This window comes from Pipra filicauda, unplaced genomic scaffold, assembly GCF_003945595.2.
Source record: "Pipra filicauda isolate LSUMZ 115617 unplaced genomic scaffold, ASM394559v2 scaffold28_size6257848_pilon, whole genome shotgun sequence".
In the NCBI taxonomy this organism is placed as follows: Eukaryota; Metazoa; Chordata; class Aves; order Passeriformes; family Pipridae; genus Pipra; species Pipra filicauda.
The window spans coordinates 1,038,228-1,060,220 of record NW_024104409.1 but is presented as its reverse complement, the minus strand read 5'-3'; the positions used below and the strand labels follow the sequence as shown (position 1 = coordinate 1,060,220).

At 39.9% G+C, this 21,993-nt stretch overlaps 1 protein-coding gene across 2 annotated transcripts in view; it reads right to left on the bottom strand.

Annotated features, from left to right (window-relative positions):
- Nucleotides 1-21,993, bottom strand: part of CAB39L (calcium binding protein 39 like) — a 61,531-nt gene that overhangs the window by 22,973 nt on the left and 16,565 nt on the right. For both annotated transcript variants that reach the window (XM_027721383.2, XM_027721382.2), the window contains 2 exons: nt 12,231-12,379; nt 459-623 (listed from right to left, as the gene is read on the bottom strand). In XM_027721383.2, coding sequence (XP_027577184.1) covers nt 459-623; nt 12,231-12,332 — 267 coding nt within the window. In that variant the 5' untranslated portion in view covers nt 12,333-12,379. The remainder of the gene's footprint in view (nt 1-458; nt 624-12,230; nt 12,380-21,993) is intronic.

Sequence of the window (21,993 nt, the reverse complement as noted above, 5' to 3'; positions counted from 1 at the left end):
AACTATTCTAATTTTTTTCAGTCTTTGCCACATGAGATTTTCCCATTTTTCTAATTATTTTTATTCCATGTCTCTGAACCCTTTCTAAATCAGACATACTCTTCAGAGACAGTGGGTCTGACAGTTGCACTATCTCAAAGAGTTTTATCACTCCAGCTTACAAGGTCGGTCCTAGACAGTATTCCCAGCATCATTTCCTATCTTGTTTGGATACACATGGTAATATCTTGTCATTGTTTTTGTTTTAATCAAAAAAAAAAAATCACATGCATTTTATTCACTGGCAGTGTATGACCACATCTTTCACGACACTGACCAATTTAGAGCAGCTGCTTTCTTCAGCACGTGAAAATTAGTTTTGAATGCAATAAAATTATTTAGGTTTCACAAAAATACAGTTCTGCTCACTGACAACACTGAAACCAAGGAGTTGAAAAGGTTTATGGATGCTGACCTACCTCAAAATCTATCAGCTGCAGGTTGGCAATAAGCGTCACTAGAAGGCCACTGTTGTATAGCTCTTGCGCCAGCTGGGCCACGATTTCTGTAGGTGGCTCTTTGTCTGTGGTCCCACACAGAATTTCCTTCATTGCTTGCAGAGATTTTGACACTTCCTCTGATGCCTGTTCGCCAGCAGAAACGGGTTTTGTTTTAAAGAAAAAGAGACAAGAAAAAGAAAAGGATTTTCTTTTAAAAGACATGCATTTCAAAATAACACTTCTAATCATACTTGCAATGATTGTTTCCTATTAAAAAATAGTTTAATTATTTTATGCAATCAACGAGGTTGAAGCATCCACACTGTATTCTGCAGGTCTTACACAAGATATATTCAATTTAAACACTGCATGCCATCAATTACAGACCACAGGCATAAAATAGGGGCAAGACAGCAATTACCATCAAGCATCTGCAAGATCCTTTACATGTTTGGAGACAGGCACTGCCCTGCAGAAGCAGCACTGCTTCCCCCATCCTCCCCAGTGGGTTCCATCAGCACACGTGGGGAGGATGGGCCAGATGGAGGTACCAAACAAGCCGGCTGCTCCCGCCAGCAGGACGGCTGCTGTTCTGCCTCCCCATCAGCTGCTTGCTGATGGATTGTCCCAGCTCCTCTAACGGTAACCCAAATAAGTCCTCGTACCCCTGTGTCATTGTTTAACATGGCAGGCAGCTAAACACCACACAGCAATTTGCCCACTCTCCCTCAGTGGAAGGGGGGAGAGAACTGGAGGAGAGAGGAAGTAAATTTGTGGGTTGAGATAAAGATGGTTTAATAGGACCGAAAAGAAGTCAAAAAATAATAATAACAATAACAATAATAATAATAAACAAGTGATGCACGATGCAATTGCTTACCACCTTTCAAATGATGTCTAGACAGTTCCTGAGCAGCAGCCTCCATCCAGCTTTCCCCCCAACCCTATATGCTGAGCATGATGCCATAATTTATGGAATATCCCTTTGGCAGCTGGGGTCAGCTGTGTCTCCTTCTAGCTTCTTGTGCCCCCCCAGCCCACTCGCTGGTGGGGTAGGGTGAGGCAGAAAAGGCCTTAACTCTGTGTCAGCACTGCTCAGCAACAACTAAAGCATCAGTGTGTTATCAATATTATTCTTACCCTAAATCCAAAACACAGCACTGTACCAGCTGCTAGAAAAAAAAATTAACTCTATGCCAGCCAAAACCTGACACCTTTGCATTGCCACCACCTATTTCTCCTCATCACGTGTGGTTTTAGCCAGAATCTTCCACAAAGGATTTGCTTACTGAGCACACAGGTACTTCAGTCTCAGGTTGAGAAATTTTAAATTAAACAATTTGCTTTAGTAAAGCTCCACAGCTGTCACCAAGTGAAGTAAAACAAATCTTTCATCTTTTGTTCCCACCTAGTGTAAATTAATTCTGTGCAATGTTTTGGATACCTAATGTAGAGGAAAAATCAAGAATTACCTTACAAAAGATCGTGACCAGAATGCTTATAACAGGAAAATGAAAGACATTCACCTATAAAAAGGTAACAGCTTAGCATTCATGGCAGTCAGCAGGTTTAAATCAGATGTGAATGACAACATCCCACTTCCCAAGGAAAATGACCACTGGCTGCAGCACAGCGGCTCTGGCTCACGCTCTCCTCACAAGTTTGCTCCACTTTGTATAAATAAAGACTCCATGGAGCAAAGGTGTTATTTTTTCATGTACGTATATGTGTGTGCTTTAAATGCCACCTGCTCCAGCCATGGGGCCATGGAGGCAATGGCTCTTCCTGGGGCTGGTTATATTTATTACACACATGACCTGCAGCAAGGCTGATTGGATTCTTTGGCAGGGAGTGGGAAGTAAGTAAGGAACAGGTTTGAAAGCAAAACTAAGAATGAAAGCAAAGTGCCAGGCAGGATGGTTAACGATTCTGAAGATAAGGTAGCCTTTCACATCTATATTGCAAAACCTTTACTTGAAATTAGTATTTTGTTAGCATAGCAGGTAGAAAAAAATAATCAAGACACACACAGAAAACCCAAGAGTCATTTGTAAAACCTAATAGGACATTAATGGATATTTAAAGCCAGATCAATAATTTCAATACATCTCTCAAATAAACTGAAAGGAAAAATGTCATTCTTTCAAATACCACCCCATCAATCTGCATAAAATAACCACACAATGCTATGAAGAGGCATCTATCACCTGCTGCTCATCTCCCAATACTTTAATATTGATTTAAATCACAGGTTTTATTCATATAGTGAATAAAAATTGTAGTTAAAAACCTAGAAATCCTAAAAAAAAAAAGAAAAAATAAAATAAAAAGCCACTTTTACATTGCATCTATCTGGAAGATTCAAGCATTGACTTGCACAGCATAAAGAACTGTTCTCCTCTAATCTCCTAGTACCTACTCTCAGTTTTCTGCTATTTGATATAGGTCAGCATGAGTGGCATGTAAATGAGTATGAGTACGTGATAACTTTAACCAGTAAAAATCTTGCTGTTCCTTACCATCACTCAGCAAAACAGCCTATTTTTACCTCAAATGTTAGTGATATGTCACTTGAGAGATCCCACAGAGTACAGATGGGATTAACAACAGGGATGCTATCTTGGAAACTAAAGCTCTAAGTCTTTGTAAGAGCTGGGGAAATATTTTCATATCAAAGGAAAAACTCATACGTTTGGCCGTTCACCCGTTCTGCTGGGCAGGGTGGGAATATCTCTGGTGTTCTGTAGCTAAAAAAAAAATAATAAATTTTGTTTTCAAGTGTAAGTAGTCCTTTCTGATTTGTAGAAAAATGCCTGCAAGGCTCAGCTTTAGGTTTTATTCTCAAAAAGGAGGTGAAAAAGTAAAGCGCTGTGTGAGAAAATGAAACTACAGAACACTGGTGTTGATGGGCAGAACTGGGCACAAGAGCTGTACTTCTCTAATCATCTGCCATCCCATCTGATCTTCCTCTCAGCTTTTCTCTGTGCAATTTACATTCTGGGTTTAACTTCCTCCTCCTTCATATCCTTCAGATAGTCTGGTTTAACATTCAGCCTGCCACCAAAAGCTATTCCTGGTCAAATCTGAGGACTGCTCTTCAGTGCCTATCCCCTCACAATCTATTTGGAGGAAAACCATAATCCTGAACACAGATTCCTAAATTAACAGTCACTTTTAGCCTCCATTTTGACATTTCCACTTAATCTTAAAGCATTTTTAGAATAATACCTTAAGTACATAAGCACTGTTTCTGGCATGGAAACTTGCTAAAAAAAAAAGACATTCCAAGATCCAAAGACCCAAGATGTGTCCAAAACAAACAACAAAGCAAATACACTCACACAAATACATGGAAATACAGGATGACAGAAACATATCTACAGAAGAAGTCAGACCGGTCCTGACCCTCTTCAGGAAAAACTGCAAAAATCAACAAAAAGCCTCAGCAAGATACTCTTCCCCCTAACAATGCCACAAAGAGAATTTCAGTGACAAAAAATAAAAAAAGAGATTTGCTAGAAACTCCAAAATCTATTATGACTTCCACATTACTTTTTATTTTCCAGAAGTGGCAACAGCAACAATAGGAAAGTGCTGCAAGCATCACTTCAGCAGAAGTTATAGAGCAAAAGAAACAGTTTCATGAAATATCTAAGCACTTTTAGCCATTTGCCTCAGTCTTGCAATTAGTCACAATCTTATTTCCACCAGATTTTCCTTTTACCCTCTAAGGATGAGTCATAACTGAATTTATGCCATTATATTTACAAAAGCTGTTGTGAACAGAGGGGGAAAAGGGGGGAAAGAAGAAAACTAAACACACAATCCTGAACAGAACGGCTTATCTGTATTACATACAAATGTCAAAAGTGGGATAAGCTGAACTTTGATCAGTCAAAAGTTGTGGGTACGGACAACAAAGCAAAGATGAAGTGCAAGCTGATTCCCAGCACACACATCAGTGCTGTCCCTGCACAAGATGTCAGGATCTTGACCTTCCAAGGCAACTTGCAGGTTTCCAGTCTACAGGCATCTTAGTTCACAATGTCCAGACTTGGGAAGATCCAATTCCACCACAGAATACTAAAATTCAAGGTGGGTGCATGGGTGAGTGTCCAATGAGTTACAAGGTTGATTTGCAATAGCTGTGTAAGGGGAGTGAAGGAGAGCACAACCTAGACCCACCTGTGCAACAAAGGCAGTTTTTTCAATTATGGCCATTTCTTCTCTATTTTGATCCAACACAGGACTAACAAGTTATTTCCAACAAGAAATAACTCTGCATCCACAGAGTATAGTTCATAGTGACCAGCAACCCACAAGAGGGTTTTGAGTCCATTTTGAAACACAGCATTTTGTGAAAATGTTGAAATCTAACAATCCTCTGCTAACCCATCTGGGCTAGAGGATGTACAATAGACTTAGAACTGGAAAACTGACAGCATAGATAAGCCTACATAACTTCTCCAAATTATAAACACGTTCAACCTGCCCTACTCATAAAGTTGGTTTTTTGTCAGCATTTATGTGTCTTTCTAAACCTACCAACAGCTTCAACAACAAAAGCTGGAAATTTTATAAGTTGAAGATACTTGTCACAGCTTATTTTCCTCACAGATCAAAGTCTTGTTGCTGTGGACTTAACGGGAACATAACACAAAGAAAGGAGCTTACAGAGAAATGATTCCCTAAAATTCAACACAAAAAAATCTTCCCTGAAAGACCTCAAGACACTCCTCTCCACAGCCTATCCCACACATGAAGATCAGCCAATCCTGTTGCAAAGATCCAGTCTTTATTACAGAATGGATAACACTACTATGCCTGTATTGAATATTTCCATACTCCAGTGTTGATCTTCCTTTCCCACAGTTTTAATATTGGGTTCTTCAGTTTAACTTGCTTGGCCAGGTCTATAAGACAATTTCTGAGCTTTATCTGGTTTTTTGGACTGTTCTCTACAGGAGGGTCAAAGTGCATGACAGCGTTCTTAGGGCAGTAATTCAGCATTATTAAGGAATGCTGCAAAATAGTTAATTTTCTTTCCTCTCATTATACGAGAGAGTTCAATAAGGAGTTTCTTGGGGTTTTTTTTTCCTTTAAGGTACAAAGGAATCCTCCAAGACTTACATATTTTTTGTTGTTTTTACAAAATCTTCCAGTAAGATTTTAAAGAACAGCATGGAAGGCTAAAACAAAGCCTTCTTATCTCTTGTTCATGGCCAAAGCTGAATTTTTATTTCCATAATTACATGAGTTAAGACTTTCCATACTCAAAGGCTAAGCTATTTTATCTGCAACACTGCTTGTGTGATATAGCAAAATAAACAAAGTAGATCTGCTTCAGAAATCAAAACTTCATACAGACAGTTTTTTAAAACCCCCATACATAGCACACCATAGATATATTTTACCAAGAGTCCTCAACTTCAGCAACACGAATTTCTGGCTATTCCAACTGAGTTAATAAAAATTACCTCTACTTACTAACCTTGCCCCTCTCCTCAGCTACTAATGGCAATTTCACATTTATCTTAACAAAGTCATATTAAGTGCTTGTGATCCAGACCTATTATGCTTGTCAGAGAAAGAGAGAGAGAGATGGATCTCCTCTTATTTAAGGTAGATCCATTGCATCTTTTTACTCCTTTCCAAGGAAGATTACAAACAACATAAAGGAAAAAGCATAAGGCCCTGAATAATCAACAGTCTGAGCTCCTACACCTGAGCCGCAACTCTTCAAAGTTTTCAGTGGGCTGTCTCTATTTTACCTGTGTTTCATCAACAAATCAGAGGTCCCACATATATATCCATATGTTACAGGTCAGAAGGGCTTATTCTTACTTTTATTCATCTGGGGACTTAATATAACATTTATGACCAACCATAACAGTGAATAAAAAACAGATTGCAAGAACTTTTCCCACCTTCCCAAACTCAGATAACAAATACACATAAGAAAAATACATGATGCCTGGTGAAGAAATCCTCAATTGTTCATAAGAATATGGCAAATAGGGCAATACAGCTTCTGTTTGTGTACCTAGCATATTTCCAGACCAAAAATCTCTCTCTAAACTGTTGCTCTCTTGCACAGCAGCAGACAGTAACACACACAGATGCCTGCCAGTGTGATGTTAAATACTCCAATGTGTGATTCAGTGATCTGCCAGTACTCCACGCTACATACTGCAACCAAAAGCATAAAGTTCCTTGATTTGGTTTTAACTGGTTTAAAAATACTCTCTCTGTGTGATTCAAACCAATTTTTCTCCTAAAAGAATAGTGCCGATGCAGGTCTCTCTCTCTACAGTCTGCAAGGACTCCCAAGAAAAGCCATTAGCAGAATCGGAATCCAACATCTGTGTAACTTCAGGATCACCTCAGCTGACTTATTCTTGCTACAATTTCATGCTAAACTGATCCATAGGAACAAACTGTGGACATTTTGGATCAGGAGGCCTGAAATTTGCCATTTAGTAAAACATTATGGACTAGGACTCAAGGAAGCTGGCAATGACAATTTGGCCAAGCAGGCACAACAGGGAAACACCTTTTAAAAGGGTGGATGATTAAATGGAGAAGACAGGTTTGCCCGACCTGGACATAAATTCCTTTCCCACTGTTAATCCTGCACTTAAGATAGAACTAAAGGTTGTGAGGCCCTTAAAAAATAAAAAGCAACCAGAAGAGAGAGGTTTAAACTCTTGGCACCAGCACCTGATGCTATCTGGAGTTTCTCCCATCTCTAGAGCAACAACAGGCCTTAGCAGAACAGGGAAGCTGAAACATGAAACACTCCACAAAACCCCAGGACACACAGAGCAAGGAAGAAGGGGTGCCAAGCCCTTCTTATCTCATTCCCTCGGTTTCAGTCTGCAGCAATGAAGTTGAAGGCAATTTTGCAACTGACTTTGGCAGCTGAAGAATTGCATCCACAGGTATTCACATTCACAGCAGTCACGCAACTGTTCTTCCATGCAAATGCACATCACGTCCTCCGCATGCACCTCACCTCACACACCAGTCCCCAGATGCTTTATCAACGCAGCAGCGAGCGAGGTGAACAAGAGCCTATAATGGCTTCATTGTTGCTATGTAAAAAAGCAGGATTTATTGATAGAAATATTTGTTCCAGAAATCTTGAAGTCTTTTAAATGTAGCCTTAATAAAATGCTGTTCTCCTGATGCTTCTGAACAGTACCAAATTTGTTACAGCACACAGAGGTCAAACAGAGGACAGATTACAGTGACCTACCTAAACAAGCACTCTTGTTAGATATATTTAAGTGAAAGGGGCAGAAGCTAGACACTGCAGGTTATTGTACATCTAACTTCACTCTGTTTCTGAACACTGATAAAGGTGCTACAGCCTGCAGTTCTGCCTGCTAGGAAAACACTCAGCCCAGCACCCTGAACCTGCTGTAATGCATTTGGGTTCATTTTCCGCAATAAACCCTTAATCTTGGATCAGCCACACCAGAAACTGCAAATCTTCTGGCCCATCTAGACTACCTGCAAAGATTAGACTGAGTTTCAACCAATCTCAGATCCGTTTGCTGCACTAAATTAAAAGCCTGTGACACTTGAAAGGCTTTTGCTGCAAGGCAAGTTCAGAAAATGTTACCAAACCTGTAGGCACCACAGATGGCACTGAGTCAGGCTGCCGCACCCGAAGGTGTGTGGTTAGCAGGAAGAGGGTGATGTGTTCAAGGACATTCTTCAGTGACATACTGGATGCCACCTGCACTGCTTTGTGCCGACTGGACTCAGCAGCTGAACACAAGACTTGGAGAAGTCAGGATGTCATACCCCTCCTTTTTGTGAGGTGGATCAGGCATCCTTTTTATTAATGATCTTTTACAACATCAATCAACAGAAGACATGGCAACATATCAGTAATAAACGAAGCACTGTGACCAGCGTGTCACAAGCTGTCCCTTCTTCCTCAGGTTCAACAGATCTGAGCACTTGATATCAGGGTTTCTCCTCTCCTCATCCCTATTTACATGCATCCTCCGAATGCTACAGGATTCGCGCCAGAAAGAAGGACGAGAGTCTAAGCGCTGAAGGCTTCCTTTCTTAGATATTTAAATACTTCCCTGCTTTTCTAGCTAATTCCAGAATGGGCTTTTTTTATTAAATTCAAGAACATTTTGGTCCTACATGACTGAGATTAAAATTTTTATGACATTTATAGAATTTTGTAATAAAACTTAATTAATTATTCCTCACCACATCAAAGCCTGAACAAGATGTCAGCAATCATACATGCTCCAATAACATTTTATTTTATTTCGGATCTTGGAAGAGAAGAGGATGGTTGATAAAGAAGGCTGTAGTCCACTTTTTCAGCTCTGTCTTACCCTACTTAATCTCCCAATTGTTACATTAGATTTGCCAGTGCTACAATGCCTGCTTTAAAATAGATGTTATTTAAAAAAAATTATAAACCCAAGATATTAGAAAGAGCACTTCAGAGAAAAAGGAGCCACGTGTGCTGGCACTTCTCAGCCTGTGGTCTATCAACCATGAGAATGTAGCTGGGAAAATGGCAAAGCTTTAAGCACACACACATCCATGCAAGTACACAAAGAAACCCACACATAAAAGTAAGAACCACACATTCAAACTTAGCATATTTTTCAGTTGGGAGTGTTTAAAAAGCATTAAAAAGCATTATGGCAACACTACACACATTAATAGCTTAAAAAAAATAAGACACATGGAGAAACTGGGTCAAATTCAATCCTTATCTAAGAAGACAGATGCTAGCTCAGTCAACAGTACTTAAAGCCTGAATGGGTACTACTCTATGACTAACAAAAAGCATCATGAAGAAAGAGTATAAACTTTCCTATATTATGTGTGTACATGGAAATGCCACAGAAAAGATGTATCATTTCCTTTGCATTTACAAGTGGCTTCTCTATCCTATCTTCTCTTGATCCTATCTATCAAGCTCTGTCCTCCACCCTCTCCCCATTACCCTGAAGTCTCAACTGCTCTGCTGTAAAGTTCCCTCTACCTGCATCCTGCATAGCTTGGTAGGAATGATCATTTCTGCATTATTTAAAAACATCCCCTCCAAGACATAGATGGTTCCTGCTGACAGTTTCACGAAGTTGTATGAGAAGCATCAAGCTTCTCCCTGTCTGACCTTGTGCGCTCCCAGCTGCCCAGGGCACCTTCACCTCATACTTATGACTTCTCAACTGGGTAAAGAATCAAGGAGGTTCTCTGCTACCCCTGCAGTTAATTCAAGCTTTGCCACACTTCCCTGCCAATTCCGGCTGTATTAGCAGCTTTTAGCTGTCTCAACCCACATACCATATTGGCTGTACTACAATAACAGCTCAATTGTCACAGGATAAATCTTCTTGTTTAAGTATCTGAAGTAAGACCTAGTTTGAAACTATTCTGCATGTAAAATCAGGGATTCTCTGGAGTCATACCCTGGAAGTTCTGGGAACCTTGGTTTTCTGGTGAGGCACAACACTACCCCTCTAGTTCTCACAGCAGACAAGGAGTCAGAAATCTGAAAAACTTCAGATTTCTGCTTTCCAAACTTCTGTGTTCACAGGGCTACCGGGTCCAAAACCAGCTCTGAGATATCCAGAGTTTCTGACTCTTGAAGGAGCCAGACCTCTGGAGCTTTTCATGAAAGTTTGACACGTTTCTTCTCCATTTGGAAATCAAACTGGAGGTAAATTTAAAAATCTTACCAAGTTTTGAGGAGCACAGTGTACAGCACTGTACTTTGTTTTTCTTTGCTTTTGTTTTCAGTTAAATTTCTCTAATCATACTCATGAAAACATGTTACTCTAATAAGTAACTAACTTTTACTAACTTTTGAGAACCTTTGTGCCATTGAAAGTGTCTCCATCATCTGTTCTTCTCCAATTCAAATTTCAAACAACACTTAAAAATGGTATTACTAAGTCCACAAATCTGAATGGATAGTAGCAGATGCGATTGGGGGGATTGTTTTCCCTGCCATTTTTTAAAGTTTATCATCGTCACAGTACTAAAGATATTCCTTACAATTTACTTCCCTAAACTCAGGAGAACAAATTTGGCTATTTTCTTTAAAAGGTATTTATTTCAGAACAGTTCAGTGCACACTCTAGATGAAAGGCAGCATTACCAGGGAGTCTCACATCTTTCCTCCTGAAAGGAGGGAGGCCCTATGTGTTTCTTCTACATCACAGCACAAAGTTCTGAGTCAACAAGCCATATAAACCATATACCCACAAAAAAAGGCTGCTTTCTTCACCTTCTGCCTTGCTGCTGAAGGGACTGCCTGTCCCACTCCCTCCTCTCTCCAGGAACAGCCTCTACCCCATAGCAATGAAGGACATAAAAAATAACTGAAAACCAACCTCCTCCTGTAAAATAAGCATCATTAAGTTCACGAGCTGTTTCCATTCTAATATGCCAAGGAAACACTCCCGTATCTTTTGTTCTGTGCGGAAAACACACACCAGCTGTTCTGACTTTTATGAAAGATTTACATGAAGTTCTTGATTTTCTAAGAAGTCTGAATTTCTTCTCCTTTGTCACTGACACACAAATAAACAAACCAGCTCAAAGCCAAAAATTCTCAAAACCACAACCCAGAGGAGTCATGCTGCAAGGCAAATCGAAAAGAAATCCGAGTCTAGAGCTTCTGCTTTGAATGTCTTCTTTAATCAGGCTCCAAAAGATGAATTCAGCAGGGGAGAACAGATTCTGTTGGTTTATTTAGTTACTTATGTTTTAGTTGAGTCAAATTCTCTCAGTGCTTTTCAGTTAACCGAAGGTATTTCAGCATGAGACATCAAATACCGGAGGCCTCTCAGAAATCCGTGTGACCAATCTTACATAATTAACACACTGAGCTACTTCCTTTGAACCAAAAAGTTTCAAGAGGATTTCACTAAGGGTGCAAAGGGCTCCATGCACACATGCAAAAATCAGCTCCATGAAAACTCTACTAATATAACTTATCAGCTATTTCTGTTTCCATTGACATTCAGTTTTAACTTAAAATTAGTTCGTTGTTAATTAAAATCATATACTCAGATGCAAAAAAGAAAACAAAATTATTTGATTTTATGCAAGCACAAATGTCTAATTGGGAGCATTTTTTATGTTGGGGAGCATCTTCTCAGGTGGTCACTGGAAAAGTGGCAAAAGTAATTCGGGTCTGTGTCACAGAATTAGAAGAGAGCAGTAATATTAGCAAAAGCCTAGCACTATAATTAGAATATGAGTAGCACAGCTCATTTAGGAAGCACTAGCACCTAGAACAGTGTAAAGGATCAACACAGTGAAATCTCCTCTGGATACATACAGGTTTGCTGTTTTATGTGAACAATGCTCATCAGAAGTAAGTGTTGCTCTGTGGGTATCTACACATTAATTGACAGTCTCATTTGTTATCCTGCTAAAAAAATTAATAGTATAATAGTTTTCAAATAGCCTTCCAAGATGTTTTGTTAGATGCATTACTGTTTGAAGTAGTGGGAGATCATCCTTTGTTTGACTGAGGCTCCTGGATGTCAGCATTTTTGGTTTGGCCCCTGGATCTGTTGTATTTTACCTACGCAAAAGACTCCTGATCTCAGCAGAACCATTTCAACACTCAGCTACTTACACAGGCAAGCACCTGCAGAATCAGGGCAGTGAGCAAACACAATTTTGTTCCCTTTATTCTACTGCTCCCCCAGCATAAAAACCTTATTGGTCTTCTACAACATCCTCTCATACCTTGTCTGTCCTTTTTTCTTGTTTTTCCAATATGGCCATGTTTTCTTTCAGAACTTTCACAATCTCAGCAGGATTTTTGTGTGATTTACTAAACAAAGGCATGGTCTTTCTTCACCTGGATTTCTTCCTTCAGGACAGAAGAGGACTGCCTTAAATTGAACAAGAAATAAAAACAGGTTTTAAGGTTTATACAAAAACGCAATAAAAACACACAAAAACATTATGAACAAGAAAAGTATGCCTCAGGCACTACATTTTGTTTCAGCAGCTCAGTGAAGCAGTAAAAAGTTCTCATGTACAGTTATTGCAAGTTCATCCAGGATTCTCAAGCCACCATTAGCATGTGGAAAGCAACTACTCAGCACCTGCACAGGAGCTGGATGCTTCCTAAAGACCCGATCTACACAGTCAGCACTTCAGCTAGTCTATGTCTACGTCCAACATATTTTGGATACCGTGTATCTGGCAGGCTCCTCTAGAATTCTCATAAGGGTTTCTGTCAGACTACACTAGCTCCATCATGATGCAGATAAGCAACTGTAAATGCCAGCACACCAAACGCATCCTTCGTTTAAGGCACTGCAAGTTAAGGTCCCAGATTCTCTGCCATCTCTTCTTCTTCTTCAGTTTCTTTTCTTTTTCAGCCTAAAGCTTCTTGGGAGGAAGCAGTTTAAGCTATCTCCTAAGTCTGACAGACTTCAAGAATCTGTGGGTCAGATCTCATTTGTGTAAAACATTGGCTGAATTAAATAAGGAAGAGACAATCAGGTCCAAATACGAACACAAATGTTTTCATGACATTTAAACGGAAGACTGAGCATTTTAATGAAAATTATTTGTTTGTTTAATTTAAAACATTCTTTCTCTGTATGGTTAGAAAGGCAAATACCACATCACTGTATTTATATATGAAAGAAACCAACTAGATTAGTTTCTCATCTTACAAAGCATTAAGTTGTGAATTCTTATGGGTTTTGCTGAGGGTCTAATATAAAGATCTACTGAAGTCAATGACTGACTGACTATAGACGGGAATATGTTCTGGTTAAAGCTGTACCACTTTCCAGGGAGAGCACTATTCTGGACTGCATTCCAGTTTGTACAGTAACGAAAAAGAGGTTAAAAAAAAAAAGCAGCAAAAATAATCTCAAACTTTCATCTCTTTCCACAATAAAACAAAACCGTCACAATCCTTCCACACACACACTTGCAAAATTTGTTGTGAAAACATAAATATATACACAAATCACTTCAATCTCATTATTCTTCAACTTTTACAATTACAAAAAAGCTTTATACAAGAGGTTTTAAAGGAGAGAATTAAATGAGCACAATACACACAGCATAAAGAAGAAAACCAAGTGGTCCCAAAGAATCCACTCCTCTCATGCTTTGTTGTTATTACTGACATGCTACAGATTCCATCAGGAAATATGATGCCATTTGTGCCATACATCCATGTGTTAGTAATCCCCAAATATCCTATGGAATTAATACCTAGATTAGACATGCATTCTATTGCAACTATAAATAGCAATCATATAAAACAGCGAAGTACAAAATTCTGACTTTAAAAAAACAAATTTATACAGATTCTGTCTTAACATCTTATTAAAACATTTCAAAACATTTCTGCAGATTATCTTTACAGTTTCTATGACATGAAGGAAATATTTTTAAGTGTCTTATTTAACCCAAAATTTCTTTTATAGTGACCACAGTAGGCGAATTTGTATATAGCTTCTCATTTGTTGCTAGGTCAGTTTTACAGGGATATTTTCATGTTTAATGTCTGAAACCTCACCACTTTCAGCTTTCCATTTTCAAGCTCCTCACAGTCCATTTTTATTTCTGCAGTTTTTGCTACATAACCTTCACTCTCAGCTGCAGAGCCCTGCTCCCATGCAGCTCACAACTCCAAGCTTTGGCACCACCAGCCAACTTGCAACAGAGCAAAGTCACATAACCTGACAAAGTACAAGATTAAAGACTGGGTACCCTAACGACTCACTCTTTTGGGCATGTTCAGCTACATACAAGCACTGGAAAAGATTGGGATGCCAATAGTATACAATAAAGGTGCTTAAACGCTGCTAGCGAGTGTCAAGCATGCGGTAATCCCATGTGTGCTGCAAATAGAAGATTAATAATTCACAACATACTTTGAGAAGGACCTGCATGTTTTTATTATCCCTGAAGACACAGGATGAGGATGTGATGATGCAACAGAGAGAGTCTGAAAGCAAGAGAGATGCATTTCAGAAAAGAAGTATTTTCATCCAGGTTGGGGTAGTGTCATGGTTTGAGATGGCCCCCCCGGGAGTCGGGGGCTCAGAGGTGACTGGGTGCCAGGGCAGTGTTCCCTGGAGAGCCAGTCACCACTCGTCTTGTTCGCTTCTGCTAAAAATCATATATACACAGCACCAGAAGCTGCTGGCAGTTTTTTGGTGGTGGTGTCTGCTGTGTGTAGGTGGAGAAGGCCAGGGGGTGGCTAGGCTCCTTCTTTGCCCCCTCCGGGGGGAGAGGGGAGCCCTGCGGCCCCCAACTCTGCCTAGACCAGAGTTAGAGGCAGCATTGGAGTGAGTGAGTGAGTGTTTGTGAGGAACACAACTCACAGCACCTGAGGTAAGAGGAGAGAGGCACGCCTTGCAGCCAAGCCCTCTTCCCCCCGCTTTCTGCAGTTAAGCTGTGGAGGGGGGCCTTTTCTTTCCCTCCGCTGTAAAGTGGAGGAGAGGCTCAGCATTTGAAGCAGAGCCAAGTGGACGGGCTGATAATAAAACAGCTCAGCACTTGGGAGAAGAATCCCAGGCGAAATTGGAGACGGGCCAGAGAGAGAGAGAGAGACTCGGGAGTTGCCCTGCCGAAGCTGCCCAGGGGCAGCCGAAAACTGACTTGGAGGAACAAAGATTCCAAACGCCTACTGTGATAAGCTACACTACAGCAACAGCGAACCGAGGTATGAGACTGAGAAAGAGAGATCACACAGCAGACCGAGGAGAAAAGACTCAAAGCTACTTTCTTGGACTTCGTGAGGAGAAAGACTGCAGCAAACAGCTGAAGGTTGGTTAGGGAGTATTCAGGGGCCCAGAACACTCCCACGAGAGAGAGACTGCGTTACCCAGCAGCCTTGAAAGGCTCTTCCTGGACTAAAGTTAAAGGGAAGGGTTTAAAAGGACTGATAGAAATGTAATATATATATATAGTTGCCTTTAGTTTGTATAGTATTTATTTGTGTAAAATAAATGTAAATACTTCCCCCTTCCCCTATAGAAGCCTCTGGCCTGAAAGTTTCTCTCCGGTGTTGGGATAAATTGTGGGAAGGGGTGAGGGGAAGCCTGGAAACTGGATTTTGGATTTTCTAATGTGGCTCAAACTGCCACAGGTAGGTATAACCAGAATGCTTAAGTCTTCCCTTCATCTTTCCCTTTCAGAAGACTCCACACAAAGAAAAGCAAAGGGGGACATAATTTGATTTTTAAAATGAAGTACTCCTCAGCTAGAGGTTCTGAGATTTTTAAAAAATGAAGTTCACATTTCTAACTGAAATGTTGACTATAAACATATTTTCATCCCAAAAAATACTTACATAACTGTCTAGAGTGTCTGTATTTAAAATAATCATTAATTTTTCCATAAAACTACAAGATTAGTTAGGAACAAAGGCTAGCACTTTTTGACTATATAGTTTCTGTCTTGGCACCAAGTCACCACAGCACCGTTCAGTGATAAAATACATTTCTCTTCACTTCATACTCTACCATTATCCTAACCACAGATTCTTACATTACAGTTTTTAACTCATCATCACCTGGCAACAGATGATCCATCACTTCAGAAAATACATACTGGCAGCTGCAGGTTATGATCCCTTTTGATTCTTCATGCAGGAATCTTCTACGAGGACACCCGCTAATCACAATTACAAGTGGAAGCAAATGGGGGTAAAGTCACTTTGATGAGATTTGGGAGTTGTACTCCTTAGTCTTATGGCTGGCTATTCCACAAGGCATGTGGCAAAACAAGGACTCCTCTCCTCCAGATTTGCTCCTCATGACTGGCTTGAAAGCACAAGCTCGTGCTAAAGCTCTTAACACAGTGGGGCATTTCTGTCCTGTCCTCCTCCTTGTATCAGCTGTCTGCTCTCTAAGCTTTTACTTGGAAGGTCTTCTCTTCAGTAGAGGCACTAACTTGGTTTAAAGGCCCTATTCTTTTCATCACTTATTTTCAGTCCATTTTTTGGAACTTGGTATTTGCCAGGCATCTAGCTCTCTGTCAAGGTAGCCTGAAATTTGACAGTAAGTTCAAAAGCTACAACGGGAAGAGAATTAGGGTGAGAGATAGACAGTGTCACCATGTAAGCTTCATTTTCTCAAGAAACCACTCTAAAAATAACTGAAAACCAAAGATGAATGACAAGTGAAAAGAATGTAATACAGGCTTACTAAAGGTAGCTCATACTACAGTTCCTTATGAATATATTTTTAAGCAGAGAAGACACAGTAGAATCCATGTGTCCAACATGGAAATACACTAATTTGAATATAGTACAAAATAAATTACTTGAAAGGAAATTATCATGTCATCTGACTGAGAAGGTAACAGCAATTTGGGGACAGGACTGTACTTAGATAGGCATAGGAATTAAGAGCCTACACAAAAATTGTGGAGACTCAAAATAGAAAGATATTATCAACACATAAGAGGATTGGAATATCATTAGAAACTGGATTGTGTGAAGAACTGAGAAAATAAAAATGGGATAAAAGTTAAGAGTAGAAACTATCAGATGATGCTAAATGGTAGAAGAAACAGGATTTGTAGATGTTCCAGATACCTGGAAACATTCAAGATTAGATTGGACGGGGTTCTGAGCAACCTGTTCTAGTTGAAGACATCCTAGCCCATGGCAGGGGGAATTGGACTAGATGACCTTCAAAGGTCCCTTCCAAACAAAATCATTCTATGATTATCTGCTTCAAGCTGAGGACTTACCATGAGAAATGACAAAAACAGGCAGCTGGTGACATATACAAATACACACAGTATTTTACAGACAGGAGAAAAACAGATGCAAATCTGTGATGAATTAAGGAAGTAATTGTCAACAGAAATACAAAGGTATTTATGTCTCTGTACAGTCTTGAAAGAACATTGTACAGAACATTGTACACAATCCTGAACACCTGCAGTCAAGTAAAATCAACAGAGATTAGAGTGGGTGGAGAGAAGGGCCCTAGGCTGACCAGAAAAACGGAAGACCAGCCTGTCTAGAAGGCTGAAAGTGCTCCCCTAGTAAGCTTAGAATAAAATACAGGGAAGCCGAAGAAGTTATTTTAGCTCAAATAACAATAAAACTTTATTTATGCAGAAGCAAATGGCTATAAACTGTTGATGAATAAACTTCAGCTGAAAATGTAAAGGTTTCTACCCACTGGAGCTTTGAGGTTTTGAACCAGCCACATTACAGAGCTTGATTCATGGATTTTTGACACTGCTGTCTGGCAGCAAGGGACAGGGCTGAATGAGCCCCTTTCTTTTCCTACTCTCTAGAAAAATTATTTCCATCTAATGGTTATTCAACATATGTTTTTGTAACATCAGAAATGGATTGTGGGCAGTCCTGAATTCATAATGGGGGGCCAGCCAACTTCTGAAACATTTAGTTCTGATGATGTTATTTCACTGGTGCTCTTGTGAGTAGCTTATGAGACCAAAGGAAACAGCTGTATCTCACTGGACCAACTCTTCTGGCTTCAGAGATTGTCTCTCCCAGTCATGAGGAAAATGTCCCAGCAGCACTGTAGGAGGAACAGTGGTTTCCAAAGCCTGCTGTTGCCATCAGCATGAACATGACATTTCAGCCGCCAGAGCTGGAGTGTCCAGCACATTTCAGGAACTCTACTTTTAGAAAAATACTTTAAGGGAATGTCATTCTGTGTTTGTTCAGGAGGAAAAAAAATGGCACTGATTTTATTTTAGGTAAGTTAAGAAGCACCAAAAGAAAGTATTAAAGCACCACTTTCTAAATGTCTGGCTATTTCTGTTTGAGTCAGAAAAAAAGGGAGAAAGAAAATCACACAGACTAAAGCAGCAAATTGAACCCTGAGATGAATGTGCTTTACAAGACATGACTTTTAGGGTATTTGGTAGCCTGTCAAAGGTAACATAACATGCCTTCATACTCAGGGCATGCCTTCCCTCAGAGGCCTCCAACTCTACAAACATTTAACTAAGATTTCACAAAACCTATATACCTCCTTTTACTCTGCCCCCTCTGCAAAGGGAGAAACTGAAGCACAGAAAGATTAGAAAATTTACCCAAGGCCATATTAAAAAAAATCAGTGGCTGTGTCAGGAATGCAACCTAGATCATTTGACAACAGAGCCTATGCTTTATCAGTCCTCAAAATATCTCTTCTGCCAGTTTATCTGCTCATAAAGAGAAAGTACTAAAAAAAAATAATTTAATACAGCTATAAAGTACAGTAAGAGATCTAGTTCTGCTTATAGGCACTCTCCCTAATTTCTTTGCTTTTAATCATATACTTCCTCCGAAGACTATAGTGCAGTTGAACCTCTAAGCACAACGAAGGAAAAACACACGCAGCAATATCATTCTACTAAGCAGCCCATCCCACTACGAAGCGACTCGGTAAAGCAGCTCTGTAACAAATGCTTCTTCCTGTCCATGAAGGCAAGAATGGGAGAGAGCATGTGAGCCCATCCACGCACTCTCTGCAGACACTGCTCTGGACAAACAATTTGGTTTTTCCAAAATAAACGAGCTAAAAGATTTCCTTCCCATCAAGTATCAGACATTCATCTTGTCTTCATCAACTTATTGAACAGAATCAAAACATTTCAATAACTCATACCATATGAGAATTTCTTGAATGGAAGAAAAGACCTTCATTTTTCATTGACTGCAGTGTGTCTAAGACTCATATATTTGGGGCCTGAGTTAGTACACTTTCTTTATCAATTTGGCTAATTCAGTTTCTATATCATGGAAGAGGCACTTTAATCTCTCCTCATTTATCCCTCCTGCCATATTTGGGAAAGCTGTTGCACTTACAGAGTAATGTACTCAAATCAGAGGATGGAAGCCCCCATGTGTGATGATCAATTGGAGAAGCCCAATTCATCCTCCCCAGTGCAGTCCCCTCACATGACCCGTGTTGTATTTAATATGCAGAAGGAATCAGGGCTACACAACAATTAACTTCTCTGCAAATCCTCAATGAGGTACATCACAAATGAGACAAAAGATTAACAGAAGAGAGGACAGTTTTAGGGTTAGGGTGAATGAACACCAACCCTGCTTGGCAACAAAATTATTCCAAAAACTCAAGAATTTACTCATCAATAAGCTTTGCTGTTGGCTACTTGTTGCATTATCTGGAATGAAGGTGGATATTGGCTGAAACTTCACCTGAACCCACAAAACATTGCAGTAATGCCTACTATCACTACAAATGTCTTTTTTAGCAGATGGTATGCAACCTGAAGATCAGATATGGAAAAGAAGTAGGCAGCTCTGCCCTTAATCTGATCACCTCTACAGAATAAGAATAATATTATCACATAGTTGTTTAATACTATTATGAAACTGAAGGCACTCATGGTGATGCTCCACTCAAGTGCTGTGGTGAAGCACTCAAAGAAATTATTTATTCTGTTTGTAATCAAGTGCTTGAATGCCTATTTAATAAAACCCGAAAATTCTATGTAGTCTGTCAGCAAACACGGAGGATAAAATGAAACACCAAATAGCAAGCTGGTCACTGAGGCAACAGTTCGATAAACACTTGTCATGATGGTGACACCCCGCTCCACATCTACTCACATCCCTACAGACTCTGTTGGGGTGATACAGCTGTTTGCAGGACCACATGGTGAACCAGGTCAGGGAAGTGATCCAGGTTAACAAAAAATAGCTTGGTGGGGAAAATATGTCACACAGGTTTCCAGTCTAGTTCTGCCCACAGTCTAGGGCTGTACCAGTACAAGAGGGGAAGAAGGGGATGGAAGGAGGGTACAGAGACAGGGCTGCTGGAGCAGATGATATAGCTCAGGTGTTCACCAAACAAACCCAGAATGAGGCAGCAATGATCAGAATTAATGTGATAATACAAACAAAATACTAATCATAGAATGGTTCCAGGGTTAGAAGGGACCTTAAAGATCATCTAGTTCCAACGCCTCTGCCATGGGCCAGGACACCTTCCAACAGAGCAGGTTGCCTAGCCTTGAACACTTCCAGGGATGAGGCATCCACAACTTCTCTGGACAACCTGTGCCAGTGTCTCACCACCCTCATTGTAAAAAATTTATTGTTAATATCTAATCTAAATCTACCCTGAGTAGGGTATAGAGACTATATGGCACAGGTACAGGCAAACACCAGAACTGAAGTTAGGAACATTTTGGGTGTTTGACTTTGCTACTTAGTGTCCTTTTATTGGAAATCCTGTGCTACCAAACCTATTGTTATTATAATAAAATTATAAAACAGCATTTGCACACTGCAATGCCAGGTAACATTCAGATTCTAAACCCATGCAGAAGTGGCAACCAGTGGCACCATACTCACACCAGCATCAATTATCTCTGTATCACAGGATTACACAGGCTCTCCCATTCATGTTAATGAACTGGCAAGAAATAATAGGTTATTACCTTATGTTCAATAAAACTATAAAGATAGGAAATCAGTGATTTTACAGCCACCAAATTCGCAGGATTGATGAGTCAAGAATATTTGGGATCCCAATGTGCATTTGTCACCAGAGGTCTTTCAAACCTAAAAGATTAAGGATTCAATTCCATACCTAACTGTAATCCATAGCAAAACTCCCACAAGCCCAAATAAGCAGAAGGAGGTCTTTTAACTAATGTCTCTGAAGTACACACAATTCTAACAGAAGAGCCCTTAACAGCTTTTAATTTACTTAAGTAAAAGGGAAACCAAGTTAAATATCCATTTCTAGTAGGAATAATAACCGCAGAAATAATGGAAACTGGTAACATAATTTAAATAACGCAGGCAGCAGCCAAGAGGGAATAGGACTTCCTCTAAACTCATTAGTGAGGAACACGAATACTATTTTTTGCTTTTTGTCCAATATTACTAAAGTTACCTCTCTACACAGCATTTACTTGACCACATTTCTAGCAACTCTGCTGTATTACTTTCAATAGCTTCATAACACATTAAAATAATTTTCTATAGTAGTAATTTCACGTTACTACTAATATTAGCCCAAGAAAGAGTCTTTTCTCTGGAAAAAAAAAAAACAAAACCAAACTTCCCTTAAGCTCAATTAAAGTTCTGCCTGATAAAGACTTCATGAATCACCCATTGCACAGCATTAGCATTTCAGGTCGACAAGACCTATCAACTATAAATACCGAGATGGTTAATTTACATATGCCGTTTCTCCTGGCAGTTCACACGCACGCCCATCTTCCCTTCATCTCTGTTCCCCCTGTCTTATGCAAGTGGCCACGCTCCCATTCCTCCGCATCTCAAGAGCCAGTCCGCAGCTGCAGGCAGTCAGTGGAGAGGAGCAAAAAAAATGATATATTGCAGATATTTTATTTTTGGAAACCACACTGTAAATAAAGCCATTTCCAGAGATATTCCATGGACACGGAGTGCTTGGTCGCAGAGCCAGCGCCTTATGTAACAGAAGGAGTATTGTTTAGGGTTGCCTGCATTAAAGAGCCACTCCTGGTAACACAGTTTACAAAGCTATAAAAA